This window comes from Taurulus bubalis (genome assembly GCF_910589615.1).
Source record: "Taurulus bubalis genome assembly, chromosome: 5".
Lineage (NCBI taxonomy): Eukaryota > Metazoa > Chordata > Actinopteri > Perciformes > Cottidae > Taurulus > Taurulus bubalis.
The window spans coordinates 26,835,933-26,856,335 of record NC_136593.1 but is presented as its reverse complement, the minus strand read 5'-3'; the positions used below and the strand labels follow the sequence as shown (position 1 = coordinate 26,856,335).

The 20,403-nt window shown below is 40.5% G+C and overlaps 4 protein-coding genes across 4 annotated transcripts; 2 read left to right on the top strand and 2 right to left on the bottom strand.

Annotated features, from left to right (window-relative positions):
* Positions 1-55: 55 nt before the first annotated feature.
* Positions 56-4,787, bottom strand: inpp1 (inositol polyphosphate-1-phosphatase; the record flags this gene model as incomplete). The annotated part of the gene is made up of 5 exons (XM_079217810.1): positions 56-549; positions 1,341-1,515; positions 2,038-2,238; positions 4,446-4,506; positions 4,584-4,787. 5 exons carry the CDS (start codon positions 4,785-4,787, stop codon positions 63-65), a joined length of 1,128 nt encoding a protein of 375 aa, XP_079073936.1. The 3' UTR covers positions 56-62.
* Positions 4,788-7,215: 2,428 nt separating this feature from the next.
* LOC306736424 (protein S100-B-like) lies at positions 7,216-8,307 on the top strand. The gene is made up of 3 exons (XM_079218056.1): positions 7,216-7,308; positions 7,470-7,613; positions 7,998-8,307. The coding sequence occupies exons 1-3, from the start codon at positions 7,303-7,305 to the stop codon at positions 8,142-8,144; spliced, it is 297 nt and encodes a 98-aa protein (XP_079074182.1). The 5' UTR covers positions 7,216-7,302; the 3' UTR covers positions 8,145-8,307.
* A 113-nt stretch (positions 8,308-8,420) lies between these two features.
* Positions 8,421-12,496, bottom strand: LOC306737120 (bile acid-CoA:amino acid N-acyltransferase-like; the record flags this gene model as incomplete). Its single annotated transcript, XM_079218821.1, has 11 exons — positions 8,421-8,521; positions 8,671-8,806; positions 9,063-9,143; positions 9,286-9,376; positions 9,640-9,725; positions 9,812-9,928; positions 10,050-10,225; positions 10,307-10,497; positions 10,996-11,095; positions 11,532-11,741; positions 12,442-12,496. 11 exons carry the CDS (start codon positions 12,494-12,496, stop codon positions 8,421-8,423), a joined length of 1,344 nt encoding a protein of 447 aa, XP_079074947.1.
* Positions 12,497-13,321: 825 nt separating this feature from the next.
* Positions 13,322-15,776, top strand: sys1 (SYS1 golgi trafficking protein). The gene is made up of 4 exons (XM_079217817.1): positions 13,322-13,356; positions 14,378-14,633; positions 14,730-14,797; positions 15,106-15,776. Exons 2-4 carry the CDS (start codon positions 14,472-14,474, stop codon positions 15,344-15,346), a joined length of 471 nt encoding a protein of 156 aa, XP_079073943.1. The 5' UTR covers positions 13,322-13,356; positions 14,378-14,471; the 3' UTR covers positions 15,347-15,776.
* The last annotated feature ends 4,627 nt before the right edge of the window (positions 15,777-20,403 follow it).

Sequence of the window (20,403 nt, the reverse complement as noted above, 5' to 3'; positions counted from 1 at the left end):
TATGATCATATATGCAGAAATCACTGCTTCAGCTTGTGCTGATTACATCGCTGCTCTTTTAACTACAGCTTGTCTTTCAGAGGTCCGATGATGCTGCGAAGCTGAGAACAGTCTCGATAAGCCGCCAGGCCGCCGCGGTTAGCCCAGCGCTCTGCTCCTTTACACTCAGCGGAAGGCTGGTGATAGGTCAGTTCTATCTGGGGATCCTGCGCTCCAGAGCTGGACTGCAGACACTTAGTCAGGTCCACCACTCCCCCTCCGAGGGCCCGGAGCAGAGCGTGAGGCGCACAGGAGTCCCACTTGAAGGTGCTCCCCTCTGAGAGCACGTAAACATCAGCCAGGCCCTGAATGACGCACAGGATCTTGTAGCCGGCTCCAGAAGCGTACATCAGCTTGTCGGGGCCGCACAGAGAGGTCAGCGCCTCCTTTACCACCGGCTTCTCACTGGAGCTCAGCACCACGGACAGCCCCGCTCCATCCTTTGGCCGGGACACGGAGCAGATATTGATGCCGCCGCAGGACACCCCCCAGAAATGCTTCCCCCTCCAGCTGTGAACGCACAGAATCAGTAGGTTGAGAATATTTGAATTGACTTTTCGAAATGCTAGCCTGTCTGTGATGTAGTGTACAGCGGCTTTTTAGAGCTTTTACTCAACAGCTGCTGCTGCATCCGTAATACACCAATACCAAAAAATATACAGCTACAAATGTACAGCTACATAACTCCCTGTAAAGCTCCTGAAAGCTGAGGGGAGCTGCAGATTAATTCTCTGTGAGCGACTCCTTTCAAATCCTTATTTGTACATAGTTAGCTTTAAAATATCAAATTCAGCTGCGTTGTGGTTAAAGGGAGGCCATGCCATAACATCTTGGTTACGTAGTTGTTCACAGGGTTCAGGGGTTTCACTAGTACTAAGTCACCTCTTCTTCTAAACACTCCCCACAGTTGTTTGTAGTCACAGTATCTGATTTGAATCAGACTGGAAAACGGAGCTCACAGTCTTAGTTGTTTAATTCTGATAAGCTCGACGGAATGTTTTAATAAATATTATATAAATATGAATGCAGCTGCAGACTATTTGCCAGAGAAAGACAACTCAGTGGCCACTTTTCAATGCAACTATTCTGCTATAAAGTTTACTTTTATGATGTTTTTGTACACGCCGTCATAGAGGTGTTAACTACATTGTACGTTTTAGTACTGAGGTCATACTAAGTGGTGATGTTTTACTGGACTGCATTTTATTGAGAGCGGTTTCTAATATTCTTCCCCCTCTCGTTTGTGAATGGGGATGACCAACTAGAAGAAGTCAGATTGCAGATGTACATTTTAAACTTACCCTCCACCTGCCGGGTCTTTGTGGTTGAACGGCTGGTTGATGACGCCCATGACGGGCTCGCCCGTGCTCCGGAGATAAACCCCGATTAGGACCAAAGCGCAGTGCAGCCCCGAAGGAGACAGGTGGCCCTCCTGCAGCACCTCCTCTCGGCCCTCGATGTACTGGCTGGTGGCGTCTTCATGCAAAACAAGAGACACGCGGTTCTCACGGAGACTCAACTCTCTGCAGGCAGAGTTCATACACATTCTGACCAATGCTTTTCCATGACTTTAAACCAAATCTCCATGACCAAACATGTTGTGAAATCTGGGTGTAAACATGAAAAAACGTAGTATTTAAACTAACAATGAGAATACAAAGCATACAGTAAACCTTAAATGACTCAAATAAATGAGACAATAGTTTGATTAAAAGAATAAACATTTATATAGATGCCTGTATGTATGCCTGCTTATATTTTTAACGTCTTTCTTTGAAAAGCATATTAATTATTTCAAACTCAGCGTAAATGAACGTCATGAACACATGAATATAACACATTTACATGACTTAATTTTTTCCAAGGACTTTTCCAGGCCTGGAAATAAGCATTTTAAAATTCCATGACTTTTCCAGGTTTTCCACGGCCGTAAGAACCCTGTGCGGTGTTTTCTGGAATCGTTCAGCGCATCAGACGGGAACACAGCCAGCCTCTCACCTATGGGGTCGATCCAGATGCCGAGCTCGGAGGGGCTGATGGGCAGCGTCAGCCCGTCTGTGTCGCCGTGGATGGTCGCTGGATCTTGGTGGATGGCTCGCGCCAGCAGAGACGCCGCCGTGTGGTCGCCGTCCAGCACCGTGGCGAGCAGCGCCGCGGTCGCCTCCTTCGTACCGCACACCGTGACGGTCACGCTCTCTCCTGGTGACACAGAGGCAAGCGAGGCTTCCTTTAACTACTCATTCTGAATTATTAAAAGTACTTAAAATATTTACACAGCGCAATGTGCAGTGAGCTGGAAAACGTTTGGACGACACATTGATGCGTTATCTTTATATTCTGATTATTTCGATGAATGATGCTTCACTCACTGGTTCAAGTGCAGATTACTAAAACAAGCGTATTTTCAGTGCTTCTAGTATTTAGTCTATCAATATAAAGCTTGAGTGATTACTATTATACAGACTTACATCATATTTTAAAGGGTACAAATTTCTATCACCAGATTCTTTTAGTTTCAGATGATCACTGTGATCATTTAGCTGCGTCTCAAGACGTTGATGTAAATACTTAAGTCAAATGATCGTTAATATTTTTGTGGGTATTAGTATAGCACGTCTTACAATCAAGCAATAAGCAGACACAGGTGTGTCGTCTCAGTGGAGATGTAATGGTTCTTACCGGAAAGACAAACTATTTAACGGCACAAAGCTATAAGCTAGATTCTACATGTTGCATAAGTACTGACACAGGAAATGAAACTACAGCATCTCGGAAGAAGCAAGCAGAAATAAATAAACCAAAAGGTAACACATTGTGGCTATTGGTGAAGGACCGGCCTCGAAGGAGTTTCGATGAGATTATCGTTGGATTGTTTCATTGCATCGGCAATCCAGTTTGAACGTCAGTATCAAGGAAGCAGAGACGGTGGATCTTTTATCCAACTCTGGCTGAAGCTTTGAACAGTATTGGGCTGTATTTATGTCGCGAGGCAAACATTGATGATGATGATTTTGAGTGTTGAGTCAATAAAGCTTCTTTGTGTATTTCATCCCTTGGAGATATAGAATAGAAATACCCTGATAACTATGTTAACTGAACTTATGGCCGGGAATCCTGAACCAACCCAGAACACTGATGTTAAAGAAAAAAGGAAAATCAACTACAGTTAATGAGTGGAAAAACTAATTGAGACGCTTATGCATGGTTTGAAACATTTTCAGGACATGCGTGATAGTGGTGTTTAAATACACAGACGGTTGATTGATTGACCACTTAATAATATAATGGTATAAGATGGATATAAATAACCAGCGTATGAGTAATGTGAAACAATAGCTGACAATCAGCTTGATGATGATGATGCTGATGTTATAGTGTTTCAAATGTTTCTGTGAAACACGTAAAAACTAAGGTTACAATCAGTAAATTGTCTGCTTCAAGTTCTTCCTCGGTTTATCGTAAAGCTGCATTGCTCTGGAGGCTAAACATGCTTTGGAAGAGGAAAACTAAAAAAGAAGTAAGGAGAAGTTACAGCTGGAGACTGAACTAAAAGCTGCCGATGCAATGTGTTTTTAGAGGAAGTGATGTGTCTATTTGTGCCAAAAGCAGGATGAGGACACGAAGGCTCATCCTACCAAAATCTAAAAACCAGCAAACTTTAGATTAAACCAAATGTTGATTTGAAAGAAAACCAGCCTACATCATTACAGGCCCTGGAACATAATCTGCTAAACAAAGGAAATCAGCTGTTCATCCTGCAATCACGGTTTATATTTAAAGATGCACGATTTCTGTTTCAAGCTTCTCAAATGTAAGGAATGGCTTGTTTTCATTGTCTCATGTGATATTAGTAAACTGAATATTTGGGGGATTTGGACTGGTCAAACAAAACGTGTGGAGACGACCGCTTAAGCTTTGGTAAATAGTTTTTCACTGTTTTCTAACATTTTAGAGACCAAACAATTAGTCGTTTGCAGCTCTAAAATCATTCAATACAAGAAGGAAGTTCCAACTAGTGCACTGCAGAAGAGCAGGACCGGTCTTTGTTGACCTTCATGATCTTAATCCTCAATTACATGTATTTGTCTTTGTCCCTGTGGGGCATCTGGGACCTTGGGGCAGGTGCTCGCTTTGATAATCCAGAAAGGTTTCCACACACCTTCAATATTACGATGTATTTTACTTGTTGTGGAAGGAAAATTAAAATGAATAAACTGTTGCAGGAGCAGAAGGACTCTAGATTGATCATATTCCCACGACACGAGATATGGACTCAAGTGTACAACCAGCTACACCGATTATATTGAGACAAACTAAAGTCTGCTTTAACCTTGAAGTCATTTACATCCAAAGTCAACAACAGAACATGAACATGTAGTGTGTTAAGAACAATATCAAGTCATTACCAAGCCCATTTTCAAATTTGTTGGACTCCTCTCCATGAATGAAGGCGGCCATCTCAGGGAACTGTCCAAAGAAAAGACAGCACACGATTACAATCCAACTCCAGTTGATTCAGAAAGTCCTCACTTGACTTCTCCTACCTGAGCGCCGACATCGTGCCGGATCATCTCCTGGATCACCACGTCGGCGAGCGTCTTGAAGTCCTGGACGAACTTCTTGTTCTTGTCGTCTCCGGTCTTCTCCTGAACGAGCAGCTGAAACAGCGGACCCTCCTGCCTGCAGACTCGAGCCACGTTCGCCGCTTTCTCAGCCACCCGGAGCAGCAGCCTCAGCAGGTCAGCCATGCCTGAAGAGAGAGAAGAAGAGAGGGTTTAGTCAACATGGAGACGGAAACTGTGTGTGTGTCTAAGAGAAAAGGAGACGAGCAGGTCACACTCTCACATACCGAGCTAATTATAGCCTTTAAAAGAAAACAGGGCATTTCTGAGGAAAAAAAGATGTGTGTGAGGGAGGGAAAGAGGCTTCAGGTCTTTGCACCTCTGCTGAAGTCAAATGCTCAGATATGCAGCTTGAAATCCTTTCCAAAAACACTCCCATCAATCTCATTTTCCAAATAGTTATCCAGAGAGCATGAACATCTTACTATATAGCAACACTGTATCTTCTTACAGTGAAAAATAATGATAAAAATAACATAACGGACCTACTTTGTGACACCTACACACTGCGGAGTGCTATTAGTGTCACAGTAGCCATATGTTAGCCAATGATGGAAAAACGGCCTCCATTAAAACTAAATAATGTAAATATGGTTGTTTTGACTGCATCCAACTTTACTCCAGTCAGCTAACTATTCCAACGTCACTGGTCTCGACATCCCAGTGAACATATGTGCTCGTTTAGCTTAGCATTTATGATATTAGATAATGTAGCAAATGAGTTCAAAATAAAAAGCACTGTAAAATAATGGAAACCTCACCAATACACAGGTAACAGACCGCGTGTTTCCCTCTCGTCTGTCGCTGTCGGTAGCGGTGCTTCTCTCCGCCCAACAGTCACCAAACGCGGAGGATTTAGCGCGAGAGAACGAAGAGTTTCAGTAAAACTGTGGTGTTAAAAAACGCCTAATTAACACTGACGTCTGCCTGCTCTGGTTTCTTTACGTCAGCGCGAGTTCCGCCTCGACGGAAGGGCGGATACATATAAATATATATATTTAAATATATGGGCCGGCAGCCAAAAGGTGCAGACAGGCGCGTAACCGGAGAGCGCACGGTGGGTTTTTTAAACAAGGTGCGGACAACAGGAAATGCAGCAGCGCTGCGTTCAAACGCCAATGGGAAATTTAAGCTTCTGACGGAAATTGTAGGGTGATTTCATGTTATCTTAGTGGGAAGGTTTTTTAGCAAATCTACTTACAAATAGAAGTTATCGTGACATATACTTCATCTGTCATTGAAGCAGAAGTGTAATTTTTCTGTTTTTGCTTTTGTTGGTTAAGTAAGGTACTGATTTTAGCATTACAACGTAGGCATGAGGGCAATCAATGCTAACATATGTATTCGGTTGCCTTTCATTTAGATTGTATCTGTACATTCATTGTATTCAGTGATCTACTGCCTCCTGCCTTCTGTCCCCTGCCTCCTTGGCCCTGCCTCCTGGCTCCTGCCTTCTGTCCCCTGCCTCCTGTCCCCTGCCTCCTTGGCCCTGCCTCCTGCCTCCTGCCTCCTGTCCCCTGCCTCCTGCCTCCTGTCCCCTGCCTCCTGCCTCCTCCCTTCTGCCTCCTGCCTCCTGTCCCCTGCCTCCTTTGGGGGGAGTTCTTCCTGGTCCGATGTGAGGTCCCGGGACAGGGATGTTTTATGTGTACAGATTGTAAAGCCCTCCGAGGCAAATTTTTAATTTGCGATTCTGGGCTCTACAAAATAAACTGAATTGAGTTGATCAAGTCAGGACTCAACATACAATAGTTAGACTGAAATGAATGGAACTGAACAAAGTGATTCCATTTAATTGAATTAAAAGCTGGAATATTCCTGTTTGATTAAAAGAAATGACCAGAAAATAAATTCAAAACTTAACTAAATAGAATAATACATCTTTGGCAGTGCCTTTCATCCACTTCCAGCTTCAGTTATTGTCTTTTCATTCATGGATATATTATTATATATATCTCCTCCTGCTCCATATTGTGAGAATTTACCAAAGTCCTCAGAAAGTAAGGGTGGTGACTTTATTGTTGGGAAACAAATATTATGAATTTCCAAACCATATTCACTACAATTGTAATAATTGTTTACTAATAAAGCCCCAGTAATCTTATCTAAAGTTTATAAGATAAAAGAAAGTTGGAATTAAACATATTTTGTGCACATGCCATGTATTATTAAACCTTATTTGTGCCCAAAGAACTTTTGATGTGTGATGAAAATGCATTAGGTTGTTTTTATAACAAACTGTACACTTCCTATGCTGGACATTATCGGGAAGACTCAAAACCACAATGGCATTTAACAGACCACAAGGGGCAGATGCAACATTGAAAACGGGAACATACTCCCATAATGCAGTTCATATACTTGATTACACACACACACACACACACACACACACACACACACACAACCTAATTGGAGAAACTTACATCAAATGGTTGATTTTAAGAGCAAATGTTTTTTGGTCGAAGCTTTTACCACTGATTTCCATTAGTCGTCCATTACGTAGAGCACAGCAGAGGAGAAACCTTGGCGTGGTTGATCAATACAGTTTAGTGTCAGAACACTGGGCGAGGCTGTCGACACACTGCTGGACAAGACATCAGTTATACAGTAGGATCCTTACAAGACAGAGGAGTTTCTTCAGATGGCGGTAAGAAACTTAATGTTTTTGTTTTTTTCCATATAACAATATTTCTAGATGATAAAAACATAGTACAATAAGTAAAGTGAATGCGTTACAATGTGTTTAATCTCTATCACATCATAGTAAAACACATGCTTTTGTATTGTGATTTAAATTGTTTGTTGCAGGCCTCAAAGAAGAAAATGTCAGAGCTGGAATGTGGCATGGTCACTATAATCAATGTGTTCCACAAATACTCCAGTTACAAGTGCAATCTGAAGAAAGTACAGCTTAAAGATCTTATTAACAATGAGATGGGTAATTTCATCCTGGTGAGTTATGGAAGTATAATTTTTAAAAAAAGGCATGTGTATCAGTACTTTGCAGTGTAACGCTTGTAAAAAATCAGCAGATTATAGTACAAATTATAAATCAATGTATTATTATAGATAAGATGAGATACTTGTTGAGCTTGAAGCTAACATAATATGCACACATGTTACCATTGTGAATGTTGCCAGAGGATCAAATAACATTTCTTTATCACAACCTTCAGGCCAAACAGTTTTATTCTATTCTGCAAATATGTGTTCTGGTGTGCAATGAGCATTTTAACCTCACGGTGTCACAAGCGTTGCTACAGACTTTTAGTTTTATGAAATAAATGAAATAGCCTGCAAATGGTTCACTGTCTTTTCAATTTTCCTGCTGAACAGAAAATCCATGAGAACGAGACTCTGGACCAGCTCTTTGCTGACCTTGACCAGAACGAAGACCTGGAGATTGACTTCAAAGAGTTCATCAACCTCATCGCCATGGTTACCTCAGCATGCCACGAGCTCTTCATCCCGAAACAATTGTAATAATTAGTTAGCATGTCTACTCATTACTCATTAAACATTTGAGGATTAAAGAAAAAGTGTCTGACTTTTTTTAAGGTGTCGGAGAAGATTTTCACTACATGGATGTCGATTCTTTGTAACATGTTTGGTACGACAACAGTGTGTTGCATAAATGAAAATGACAACGCACAAAGAACCATACATTTACTCTAATGGCATTCGGTGCCGCCGCACCTGAAACCAGACAATACATCAGCCATGAAGCCACTACGTTCTATCTCAAGATGGACCACAGCTTCACCGTCTCAGATGACGTTCCATGAAATCCAGGATCTTCTTCCAGGCATCTTGCTGTGCAGCAGCGTGAGGCGCAGGTTGACCTCCCCACAGAGTGAACACTGCAGGAGAAACAGAACAGCATTGTGATTATTGATACTTAATAGTTACATCTTCTATTTTGCAATGATTTTAAAGTTAAAAGTGTAAAGACACCAAGTGTAAAATAGGATTTGGGTGATGGAAAATGCAGTTCTGGGATAAGGCTCACGCTTTTTTGGTTTGAAGCTCCACAGGGACAGTCTTGCGTTTGGTGTGTAAGGCGGTTCAATCAGGTGACCGGCACCGGGGTACGACACAAGGGTGAGCAGCTGGGATTTACCTGCGGCCCTTAGGGTCTCTTCGATCTGGGGACAAATAAAACAGCGGCAAGCAGATCAACCATGAACCTGAAGCCTGTAAACGAGAGTATTAAAGTGAATCTCACAGCTGAAATTTATAATTTAGTTTGTGAGGTCAAGACTGCTCAAATTACAAATATCACGTAAAAAACAAAACCATATCCAGTATGGTTTGCTCGCTTTATCAGGGAGAACATAAATGCTTTCCAAAGTCAATCATTAGAAAATACTTATTTTTACAGTAAAATAAGACAGAATGTACCAGGTTTGCATTCTCCATACTTGAAGAGCTCAGGTCATCTTCACCCATGATGTACATTAATGGACAGGCGAGGTGCTCTATCTGTAAAAAAAAAAAACAAGATGTCATTCTGGAGCAGAGTTTCTCTTATTGATACAAAATATCAACATGCATATTGCATCAATATATTTTGTAAGCCTGAGTACATGGTGTTATGGTGGATTCAGGAGTGTTAAGTATTCACCTTCACTTTACTCTCAGGGGACATGTTTTCAGGCAAGGAGAGGCTTCTGAAACTCACATAGCCTTGATCAGAGATCAAATGTTCCGGGAAACTAAAAGGACAAGTTAAGAGAGAAATAACAATAATCAGTCATTGGGGAAATTATTGAAAACAACCTCTGGGATACGCATGTTCTGCCTCTGAAGCTATTTTACTATTAAATTAACAATTCTGCTTTATCTACAATACTAAAATGAGTAGTTTAGTCTATAGATGTAAGTATCACACCTGATCCCAGCCCCAATCAGAGCCATAGACTCAATAATCCCAGCGATGTCTTGACAATATTATCCTACAAATTGCATCTTTAATTACCTTCCAAAGCTCTCAGTCCTGCCATCTGCATCTGAGAGCGTGACGGTGCTTCCTACTGGGCCATTGATACAAATCAAACAGGATGGCTGGAGGAGAAAACGTTAATTGTTGAAAGGCGATGTGAAGTCACCAGAAACAGCTATGTGTTGATCAAAGTGACTATCTGACATACTTTGACACCACCCTGAATGGCAAGTCTAAGAGTCAGGTAAACTCCAAAGGAGAGACCTATGATCCCAATTCTGTCTGCAGAGACCTGAGGATGATCTTGAAGTAGGCGGTATGCTGACTGTCCAAACAAACAAATAGGATATTTAAAATGAATGACAAAATAATCAAAGGAAATGGGAGATATTGTAAAGTGAGATGTATATGATGCAGAAAGCAGGAAATAAAGCATCTTATCTTACTTTGAAATATGAATCACCAACATTGACACAGTTTTCAGGGCCAGACAAATCTTTGTGCCCGAAGTAGGCAAGAGAAAAGCTAGCGTAGCCCTTGGATGCAAAAAGGGCGGAGCGGTACTCTACCAGTCCTCCACCCATCCCCCACAGGTCCAAAATAGCTGGAAACGGGCCTGGGCCTGCAGCACATCAGTCAAGTATGTTCAGTCATGGCAGTCTTAAAAAACATTGTGAGTAAATTCATCAAATATTATGCTCACCAGGCGGTAAAAACAACGTTCCCACAAGTCCATCCTGGCGGATCTCTATTCTCCGTACACCTGGTGCCATGTACCAGCGCTCAGCAGTTACTGCCGCCAGCTCGGTGCTCTGCTTCTCACTGGGGGACACGTGGCCCTCCAGTAAGGACATGAGCGTCATGTATGGAGTCTCTACATTCTTTTTCCTGAGCCTGAAACAAAGAGCACATTTCACTCAGGAAACTCATCAATTCATCATTCATTGCCAGAAATACAAGCATTCAATATGGCCCCAGTGTGGCCCCTTCACCTTTAATGCTCAAGAACAAATATGTGTGAACGTCACACAGATTTAAACAAGACATAATTAAATTGACTTGAGTCGATTTTGCTTTTAATCACATTATATTCAATCAAACCTAATTCTAAAATGAGTGGATGCTGGAGGGAATTACATGTGTGGGAAGCAGTCATTATTTGAGTAACTAATTGAGTTAGATTGTGGTCATGTATTATTGCAAGGTATGTGGAAAAGATTGATTTAAAATGACCACTGTGTGCTGCCTGAACAAACACGAGGCTCCAATATTTATAGGGTTGATGTAGAGTTGTTGGGCTTTGCTACAATTGTAAAACACAACACATAGTTGGGTTTGATGCCTCAAACGATTATTTCTTTAGCCGTCAGTGAGCTTGTTGACATCACATGCCTCAAACCTTCTCTTGAACCAGGAGCTGGCTGCAGTCCCCAGAACAGTCCCATCGGCTCACAGCCCAAATATGAACCCCCGACTGAACGATCCCTGGTCACTTTGGAGGAGACAGAAACAGAGAATGTAGAAGATCTCTTCACAAAAGTCTAAATGGCCCAAATAATCTGATTTCTAAAAGTTGCCTCCATGATACACAGATTCAATGTTAACTGCCGAAACTGTATATTCCTCTTAATTACTCTTTTGTTCTTTAAGTGGCTCAAATCTCCTTTTAATTTTGAGAAACTGTATACATTTTGTTAAATACCTGCACAAAAAAAAAGACAGGGTGATCATAGTAATACAAGTTTAAATCTTACATTAATAATGTTGTTTTCCAACATTTATTTGAACCCTTTCCTCACATCTATAATCAGACTGTTGTGTTTTCTTTCAGATATTGTATCAAGTTAATACATTCCATTTGTAGTAATTACATTATTACAAAAGCATTGCATCTAATCCAACAGGGAATATATTGCATTGTGACTCACAATTGACAGTGCCATCTGCATTTGTATTATAATGGGCGAAGGCCTCCCACAGGTCACCGTCATCACTTTGCATTTGTGCGCACACGGTGACGGGACACTGCGGGGTCAGGAAACGCCCTCTGATGCTGATCGGTTCATCTATGAGGGCACGAAGAGGAGACGCTGTCAACAGGGGGGCTGTTCTAAAGCTGCTCTTCCACCGAACTCCACCTACAGGCCGAAGAAAAGTATACCTGTGAGCTTTGAAGTATATCAAAATAAAGCATTAAAATTGTAAACGCTCTACTGACATTATTTTAATGTGTGTCAAGTATCAGAGGGCTGATAAGGATCCAACAGACCTTGATGTGAAGACATTTGAACATTTATGCAATTTAGCATTTCTCCACATACAAACTAGACAATAGCGAATGAGGAGACATGTGTACCACATGCAGTATTTCACAAGAGAATAGCAAGAATCAGGGTTCATACACATTTTGACCAATGGCTTTTCCATGACTTTTTCATGACTTTAAACTAAATTTCTATGACAAAACATGTTGGGAAATCTTGGTGTATACATGAAAAAGTAACTAACAATGAGAATTCCAAAGCACACAGTATACCTTACATGACACAAATGAATGAGAGACAATAGTTTGATTAAAAGAATACACATTTATATATATGCCTGTATGCATGCCTGCTTATATTTTGAACGTCTTTCTCTTAAAAGCATGTTTTGAGATTATTTTACACTTGTAATAAAATGATCTCAGGTGGTCACATAAATTACAACCAGACCGGCATGTAAAAGCAGAAGTTGAAGACCTACAGTATCATAGTAGCACATTTACTCCCAGTCAAAGTAGATTTCACTGCTCATTTCACACCCAGGTTCTCCAATGACCAATAACCACATTCTTACCCATAGCTCGATGCAAACATGCCAGATTCCTGTGTAATCCGATGCATGGTCTCATTTTTGTTTCTATTAGTTGTCGAAAAGTTGTCACACTCACATGAACTGTTTCTGTCAACCATATAAAATGAATGAGTCATGAGTATGCGCTACACAACACATGAAGTCCTTCTGTGTCCATTTTCACGAATCATGATTGACAGAGGTGCAGAGTTAAATATTAAACCTGAAAACTGATCAAGGGTTAACTGTTAACCCTTGGATCAGTGGCCGGCCGTCAGGGCCAGCTAAACCTTGCTTGGTCTTGCTGCCCTAAACAGAATCACAAAGTTATAGCTATTTTATTATTTATTTTTTATAATTAAAAGTCATATCTATTTTATAATGTAATTGGTTGTATAACAACCTACTGCTGCAAAGACAAGTTGACCTTTGTCCTGAATAATACTGGTCCAATCCAAATCTCCACCCTTAAAATGTGTATATATTCCATTGACTGTAGTTTTTTTTTATGGGCGACTTTAACGTACCGTTACATCCTACGGAAGCTAAAACTAAAGATATTTCAAAATAAACGTTGCGCTTGCATAAAAAACCCAAAAGAAACATTGAGTACGTCACAGTAATCGTAAATGTAGCTAGAATATAATAATTATTAGATTTTATCATCGGTTGTTAGCTGAAATAAAGTTCCGCGGGGAAATCCGCACAGCTAGTCTCAGTAATACGACTAAGGTGTTTTACTTTGAAAATAAACCGTGAGCATGTAGTTTTATTTCCGGATCCACCGCCGTGACTTCCGTGTTGTTAACAAGCTACAATCGATTACTAGGCCTTAACAGTAAAGTTTTGAAAACAGTAAGCAACCGAAGAGGTTATCGTCAGTACGGCACCCTGGACACATTGTAACCCGGTGCTCAGGTTGGTAAAAACATGTTGGCCATGTTGGTTAAAACAGTTAAGCTGCTAAAGGAAACAGGCTAACTTGTTGGTTATCTTGCTGTACGTTAGCCTGATACCAGAAAGACAGCCTACTACAGCGGTATTGTTGTTTATACACACAATTAGTTAGCGTCAAATGTCTGCGGTAACTTGGCTTTTACGTTCGCTTGAAATGAATGGCACTGAAGGTTTTGAGTATTTAAAACACGGTGCGTCAACGGACTGTAATTAGTTAACGTGAGCATTGCTAATCATTGTGTTAGCTTGGGACAGCTAGCTAGGTGACAGTCAAGCCTGGATAGACACACCAGTGGAGGTTTACTCAAGGTATTTACTGGATATTGAAAGGACCTTTTACTTTCCTATTATGTTATCACATGCAGACATAACTATATATATATATATATATATATATATATATATATATATATATATATATATATATATAGTGTGTGTGTGTATGTATGTTAACCATGGGCAGATACTCTCTTACAGAGGTTGATTTATGCATTAACTCATCTTCTTTAGTTGATTAATTACAGATGATCTGTTGTTTATCTTTTCATATGAATTAAGTTGACTTTTCGAGCTATATACAAAGATTACATTTGATAGAAAAGATGAAAAGGGACAAGATTGCGTTGATCACATGCCTGGCCTGTTGACAAAGTAACGTTAGTAGTTGATTGTGTACGGACTGTTTTTACTGCTTAAACTATTTTGTGTATTATGTGTGTACTATGTATGTGTGCACATGTTATGTGCACACATACAGTGATTACAAGCTAATAGAGGGTGTTTCTTTTTAAGAATTTTAGATTTCAGCCTATACTTCTTATTCCATCTGCTATATACTATAGGTACTTTACAGCAGTGTAGTTGGTTGTATTCTTACTGAAATAACGATGATGCTACAGTCATTGTCCTACTTCTTAGGCTGACATTAGAAACTCAAGACAAGATAATACATTTCATTCTATTTTACCTTTTTGTGTTTCAGGTTTTGAGCTCACTCACAGGTCAAACTAGATGGCCCAGCTGGTAACAGTTGGGTCCACCCGGTAATACATCCCTACGTGTAACATCAGTCTGCAATGGCCAGTCACTTCCGTAGCTACATCTGGGACCCGGTCCTCATTGTGAGTCAGATTGTGTTGATGCAGTGCATCTACTACAGCTTCTTGGGCCTTTGGTTAGCTGGAGTGGACAGTCTGGTGCAAACTAGTCGATCACTGGACCAGATCTTCAGCTATGATGTAAGTTGTATGTTCTCTGCCAGCTGTGTGATGTATGTTTGTGGCACATTTGTAGACTCTCAAAATGGTATTTACATCTTTGGTCTGCTTTGGAAGGTCCTTGGTTTTGCATCGATACAGGGGAGGCTCTCAATGATCGCATTCCTCTTGAACTCTCTTACCAGGTAAGTCATCTCTTTTTCCTCCGTCAACCAAAGAGATGAGGACTGTAACACCTAAAATGCTGTTGTTCAAGCATCTCTTGATTTAAATAGCATGACAGATGTATTCACAACTGCACAAGTTAAAGGATTTTTAACTAGGAGGACTAAACTACTAAAGAATATATTTAATTACATACAAATAAAATGGATAATTTCTTTAGATTTGGTATCTGGAAAGACTTAAACATTTCCAATTTTTGTATTCACACAAAGCTGAAACATAAATGAGCATGGCCTATATCATAACTTTTCTGTCATTTGTCCTGCAGCGCCCTCGGTCTGTGGTTTTTCATCCGTCGGGGGAAACAGTGCCTGGACTTCACAGTCACTGTGCACTTCTTCCATATGATTGGCTGCTGGATCTATAATGCTCATCTTCCATCTGCCCTGTCCTGGTGGCTCGTCAATGTCGCCTGCATGGCGTTGATGGCTGTAATCGGAGAGTACATGTGCATGCGGACTGAGCTCAGGGCTATTCCAGTCAATAGTGGACCCAAATCTAACCTGTGAAATTGTGTCGATTCCACGTTGAAAATCTGTGGACGGTTTACTCCTGAGGCACGCGCTCTGAGGAGGTTTCTCAACTGCTTTCAAAAGAAATGGAGCGTGAACCTCTATCAGCGTATGTTGGATTGTGGTCCATCTTCTCTTCAAGTGATAAACCAGATGAACTGATCTATTTATTATTCATAACTGCCACTAAATGTTGGACAGTATTATCTCTGGAGCAAAAGATACATGATTTATTGCTTGTAAAAGCAGATGTCAATTTACACCTCTGAACCTAATGACTATACATTTTATTTTAAGTAATTGCACTTTTGTGTTCATTTTAATTACATCAGCGTGAACATCCCATTTCCTCATTTTAAGATGTACAATATTTCTTTCTGATGTGTATACATCTTCAAATGACAAATTAAAATGTTCAAACAAAAGTAAACGGTTTTATAAAACAGCAAGAACATTTTTTCCATTTTCTTTGTGTTGGTGTAATTACAAGCTGGCTGGGTTGGCAAACAAACGTGACTGTGATGTTCTAGGATATGTCAATGTGCCAGTTATCTATTGAGATTTGATCATGTTTTCTTACAGCTGCAGCTTTAAAGTTACATGTTGAGGAACAAGTTCAGTGTTTAAACAGAAATGCTAAAACTTTATGACTCAGTAATCAATCATTGTGTAAATCCAAATGTAGGAAAATGTTTTCTGCTTCAAAATGTCAATACATTATTAGTCAGAAGTATAACATCCGGCTCATTTGAATGTTCATGATTCATTTAGCACACTCTGCTCAGTTTCTGCTTTTCTTGTCGAGCTTGTACATCACATTACACAGCTTGCGTTGTTTGTCTCCATCTCTTTATGTCATGATTTATTATGCAGACATAGGGGCCACTTTGGGGACAGTTTGTCAGCCACCAGCTGCGTTCTGACAGCAGACTGTCTGTGCTTCTGTGGGGGATGTGATATGATGAGTACTGAAATGTGCAACACTAATGGTTTCTGGAACTCTTCTCATTTTACGATGGCTTTTAAATCACTGTCTACTTGACTGCCGATTATTTGAGTACCATGTCCTGTAGCGTGTACCGCGATATATTTTTATTCTGTGGTGAAATGTTGGTTTAAATCTCTGCAGCTTTGATGGTGTGGACTTTACAGTGTCTGATTTTGAGGCAAATATTAAGGTTTAAAAGCTGTAGAATATGGGAAATTCACTTATTCTTGGTGAGAGTTAGATGAGGATATAAATTATACCACTCACATGTCTGTCCATTTAATATATGACTACGGCCAGCAAGCGGTTTGCTTAGCTTAGACTGGAAACTCTGAAAAAGGTAGCCTGTTTCTAGTGGTACATACATTAAACCCAAGCTTTAAGCATTAAGCTCACTAATTAACATGTTAACAGAGCCAGGCTACCTGTTTCACACCTATTTCCAGTCTTTTTGGTGGCACAAACATGAGAGTGGTATCAATCTTCTGGTCCAAGGACAGCGAATAGGCGTACATCCTGTTATGTTCAAACCCATGACGACACTTTCTAAGCCAGTGTCTCCTACTATTTCATTATTTTTTGCAACTACTGCTCTAAAAATTTCTACACCTTTGTATTCTTTAACACAAACATTAGTTTTTATTATGTATTTAAATACAAAGAACTTGAAAGATGGACCCTATCAATGTAATTACAATGTCTGGCTTGTTTCTCGTTTAGAAGCATCACAGACATGGTGCACATGTTTTCCTCCTCTGAAGATTTAAATATAGGGTGTTGGCACCAAAATCATGGAATTATGTTGCAAGTTCTTCTGTGCATATGCTGTTTTATAAAACACTAGCAGTTCATATGGTTGCTTGTAAATCTCAGTCAGGAAACTGTAGGTGAAAAAAAATAATTGGCCATTATGCTTCACACTTCAAAGATGGGTCCTCTAATGAGGGGCACACCACACGCGTGTCCTTAGATCTCTGGAAGTTTTCCACCCCGGGCCCAGATCCTTCAATTTCTCCAACTGTCTCTCCTGGAAGTGTCCAGGTGGAAAGAAGCAGATGGGAGAAGTACTAACGAGTAAAAATCCTGGTCACAATCCTCATTACCAACACTTTGCTTCAGGGAGGGCTAAAAACAAACTCTGTGGTAAGTCATCAATTAAAGGCTTTACTATTTTACCCATTTGTGTTTCTAGATCTTACCATTATTTTGCTGAGTGTGTTGCACACACACACACACACACACACACACACACACACACGTGTTAAACGTTGGCGCTTTATTATTACAAACACATTACTCTGCCATATATTGCTTTATACAGTCTTGTAAATAGTGTGCATTTCTATCAGTAAACTGACAAAAAACATTGATATAGAACTTGCTTTTACATTCAGAAGTTCTTAACCATGTTTAAACTGTCATTAGGGTTAATTTCCTATGATATAATGCTTATGATAACAATCATTTTCATGCTTTTTTCAACAGCATACAACGGGATAAGAGTCCTCTCTTTAAGAAGTGATTTTACATATTGCTCATGCTTTGAGGACATCACAACTGCTTTTGTATTCTCACCACCAGACACACGATGTATGACATAATGCAAGCATGAAATCAATAGAAACAACTAGAACAAACATGCTAAGAGAGGTGGAAGTGGGTGGGTGAGGAATCTGCATAAAAGGATGCTGATACTCTGAGGAGCTATAGCCTAACTTCATGCACAGATCAATACCATACATGTTGAAATCAACACAATGTTCATTATTCTGAAGCACTGTCACTAAAATGATCATGCATTTGGGATTAAAGAGATAATGCCTACGAGGACCATCAGAAATAAAGGAAATGTGCAAATTATGTCACAATAGAAATCATTGCTTTCACTCATTAGTTTGCTCTAAATCTAGGTGAACGTAGTATCAGTACAGAAAACACCAGATTCTGTGAAGAAAATGTAACCTAAATACTAATTAAACAACCAATATAATTAGTAATATCTCACATGGCGTATGGCCTAATGTGTCAAATGAGTGAGAATGATGCCAGATGTTGTAAAAAGTGAGATTCACTACAGACATTTTGGTTGCTTTTGAAGCTTAAAATCAAGCCTGGATTTCTCGAAATGAGATTGATTAAAAGCATGAAACAGATAAATTGAGCAGCGCAGTTAATCTGTTTTGTTTGATATTATAAATATGCAATGGGTCGATAATAAATTGTAATACTTTTTCTTTTATACAAAAATAAGGTTTTGCTTTTGCATATCAATTGACTTTAGATTAACTACAGTTGTTTAAAAGTGAAATTAATTTTTCTTCTTCTTTGAAAATCTGTGATATAATCCTCCCCTGTGTTGTCTATCAGCACACTGTATGAAACACCGTGTTTATTCGGTACTTAGAGGTCTTTAAAGAAACGTTTTAGTAACATTGTGCTAATTAAAAGTGAGCATTGCCACACAAAGTGGAGCAGGTATTAATGAAAAAACACTGAACATTCACAATTAAGATTTCTTTTTTTACATAAACATCAACAAGTCAGTAGTGAGATCGATCATAAGACTGAACCAAAGGGTGGGACGAGGCCCAGAGGAGGAAGTGAACGTGTGAGGTCGTGTCAAGGTGACGCTTTTTGGTGTCTTTATAGCAGCCGTGCAACATCAACCACGATGGGCGGAAGTGTTGGACGGGCAACGTGTTATACAAGTGGCTTGATTGTCACTGACACAAACATTTAGTTGGAAACCGATTAAAGGGGCATTTCACCTATAATACACCTGAGCGTTGTAGTTGCTAACTGAGTCTGTCAGATTAATGTTTTGTTCTGTGTTTAGGTTTTGGTCATTTCACTGATCAATAAGTTGACAACATATTCAAAATGCTCAAATTGAGATAAAAGATTTGCTCAGATATTGTTGATATTTTTTTGGTGAAGTGCTCCTTTAAATGTTTTCTTGCAATGTGACAGCTATTATTACATCACAATGACTTGGCTGGATTTATACAAACTCACTGATTAAAATTGCTTAAATTTGCTCTCTTGTCGAGTAGTAGATGTGACAATTGATACCACGCTCATGTCTGTACACTAAATGTAAAGCTATAGTCAACAGCCGGTTCACTTGGCGTAGCTAGAGGACAAGGAAACAGGAGGAGACAGGAGGAGACAGGAGGAGACAGGAGGAGACAGGAGGAGACAGGAGGAAACAGGAGGAAACCGGAGGAGACAGGAGGAGACAGGAGAAACAGGAGGAAAGAGGAGGAGACAGGAGGAAACAGGAGGAAAGAGGAGGAGACAGGAGGAAACAGGAGGAAACGGGAGGAGACAGGAGGAGACAGGAGGAGACAGGAGGAAACGGGAGGAAACGGGAGGAGACAGGAGGAAACGGGAGGAAACGGTAGGAGACAGGAGGAAACAGGAGGAGACAGGAGGAGACAGGAGAAGACAGGAGGAAACAGGAGGAAACAGGAGGAGACAGGAGGAAACAGGAGGAGACAGGAGGAGACAGGAGGAAACAGGAGGAAAGAGGAGGGGACCGGAGGAGACAGGAGGAAACAGGAGGAAACAGGAGGAGACAGGAGGAAACAGGAGGAAAGAGGAGGGGACCGGAGGAGACAGGAGGAGACAGGAGGAAAGAGGAGGAAAGAGGAGGAGACAGGAGGAAACAGGAGGAAAGAGGAGGAAACGGGAGGAGACAGGAGGAGACAGGAGGAAAGAGGAGGAAAGAGGAGGGGACAGGAGGAAACAGGAGGAGACAGGAGGAAACAGGAGGAAACAGGAGGAAAGAGGAGGAAACAGGAGGAAACGGATCCAAAGGTAACCAAGGCCCCGTCATGCCTAACGCTCACTGATTAACATTGTATTTGTTAATCCGTACAAAAGTGTAAAAAAGTCTTGGTTTCACAGGGAGTGACGTCAACATATTTCTCAGTCTTAAGCCAAGCTAACTGTCTCTGGCAGTATCTTTATATTTAGTGTACGGACATGAGCGTGGTATAGATCGGCTCAGACAACTCCCCAAATGTTGAACTATTCCTTCAACTGTCACAACCCCATACAATCC

Bases quoted from the DNA above. Each gene is read 5' to 3' on its own strand.
- LOC306736424 (XM_079218056.1), top strand. The intron at 7,614-7,997 runs GTGAGTTATGGA...CCTGCTGAACAG, and splicing joins AGATGGGTAATTTCATCCTG to AAAATCCATGAGAACGAGAC.
- sys1 (XM_079217817.1), top strand. From the start codon at position 14,472: ATGGCCAGTCACTTCCGTAGCTACATCTGGGACCCGGTCCTCATTGTG. The intron at 14,634-14,729 runs GTAAGTTGTATG...CTGCTTTGGAAG, and splicing joins ACCAGATCTTCAGCTATGAT to GTCCTTGGTTTTGCATCGAT. The intron at 14,798-15,105 runs GTAAGTCATCTC...TTTGTCCTGCAG, and splicing joins CTCTTGAACTCTCTTACCAG to CGCCCTCGGTCTGTGGTTTT.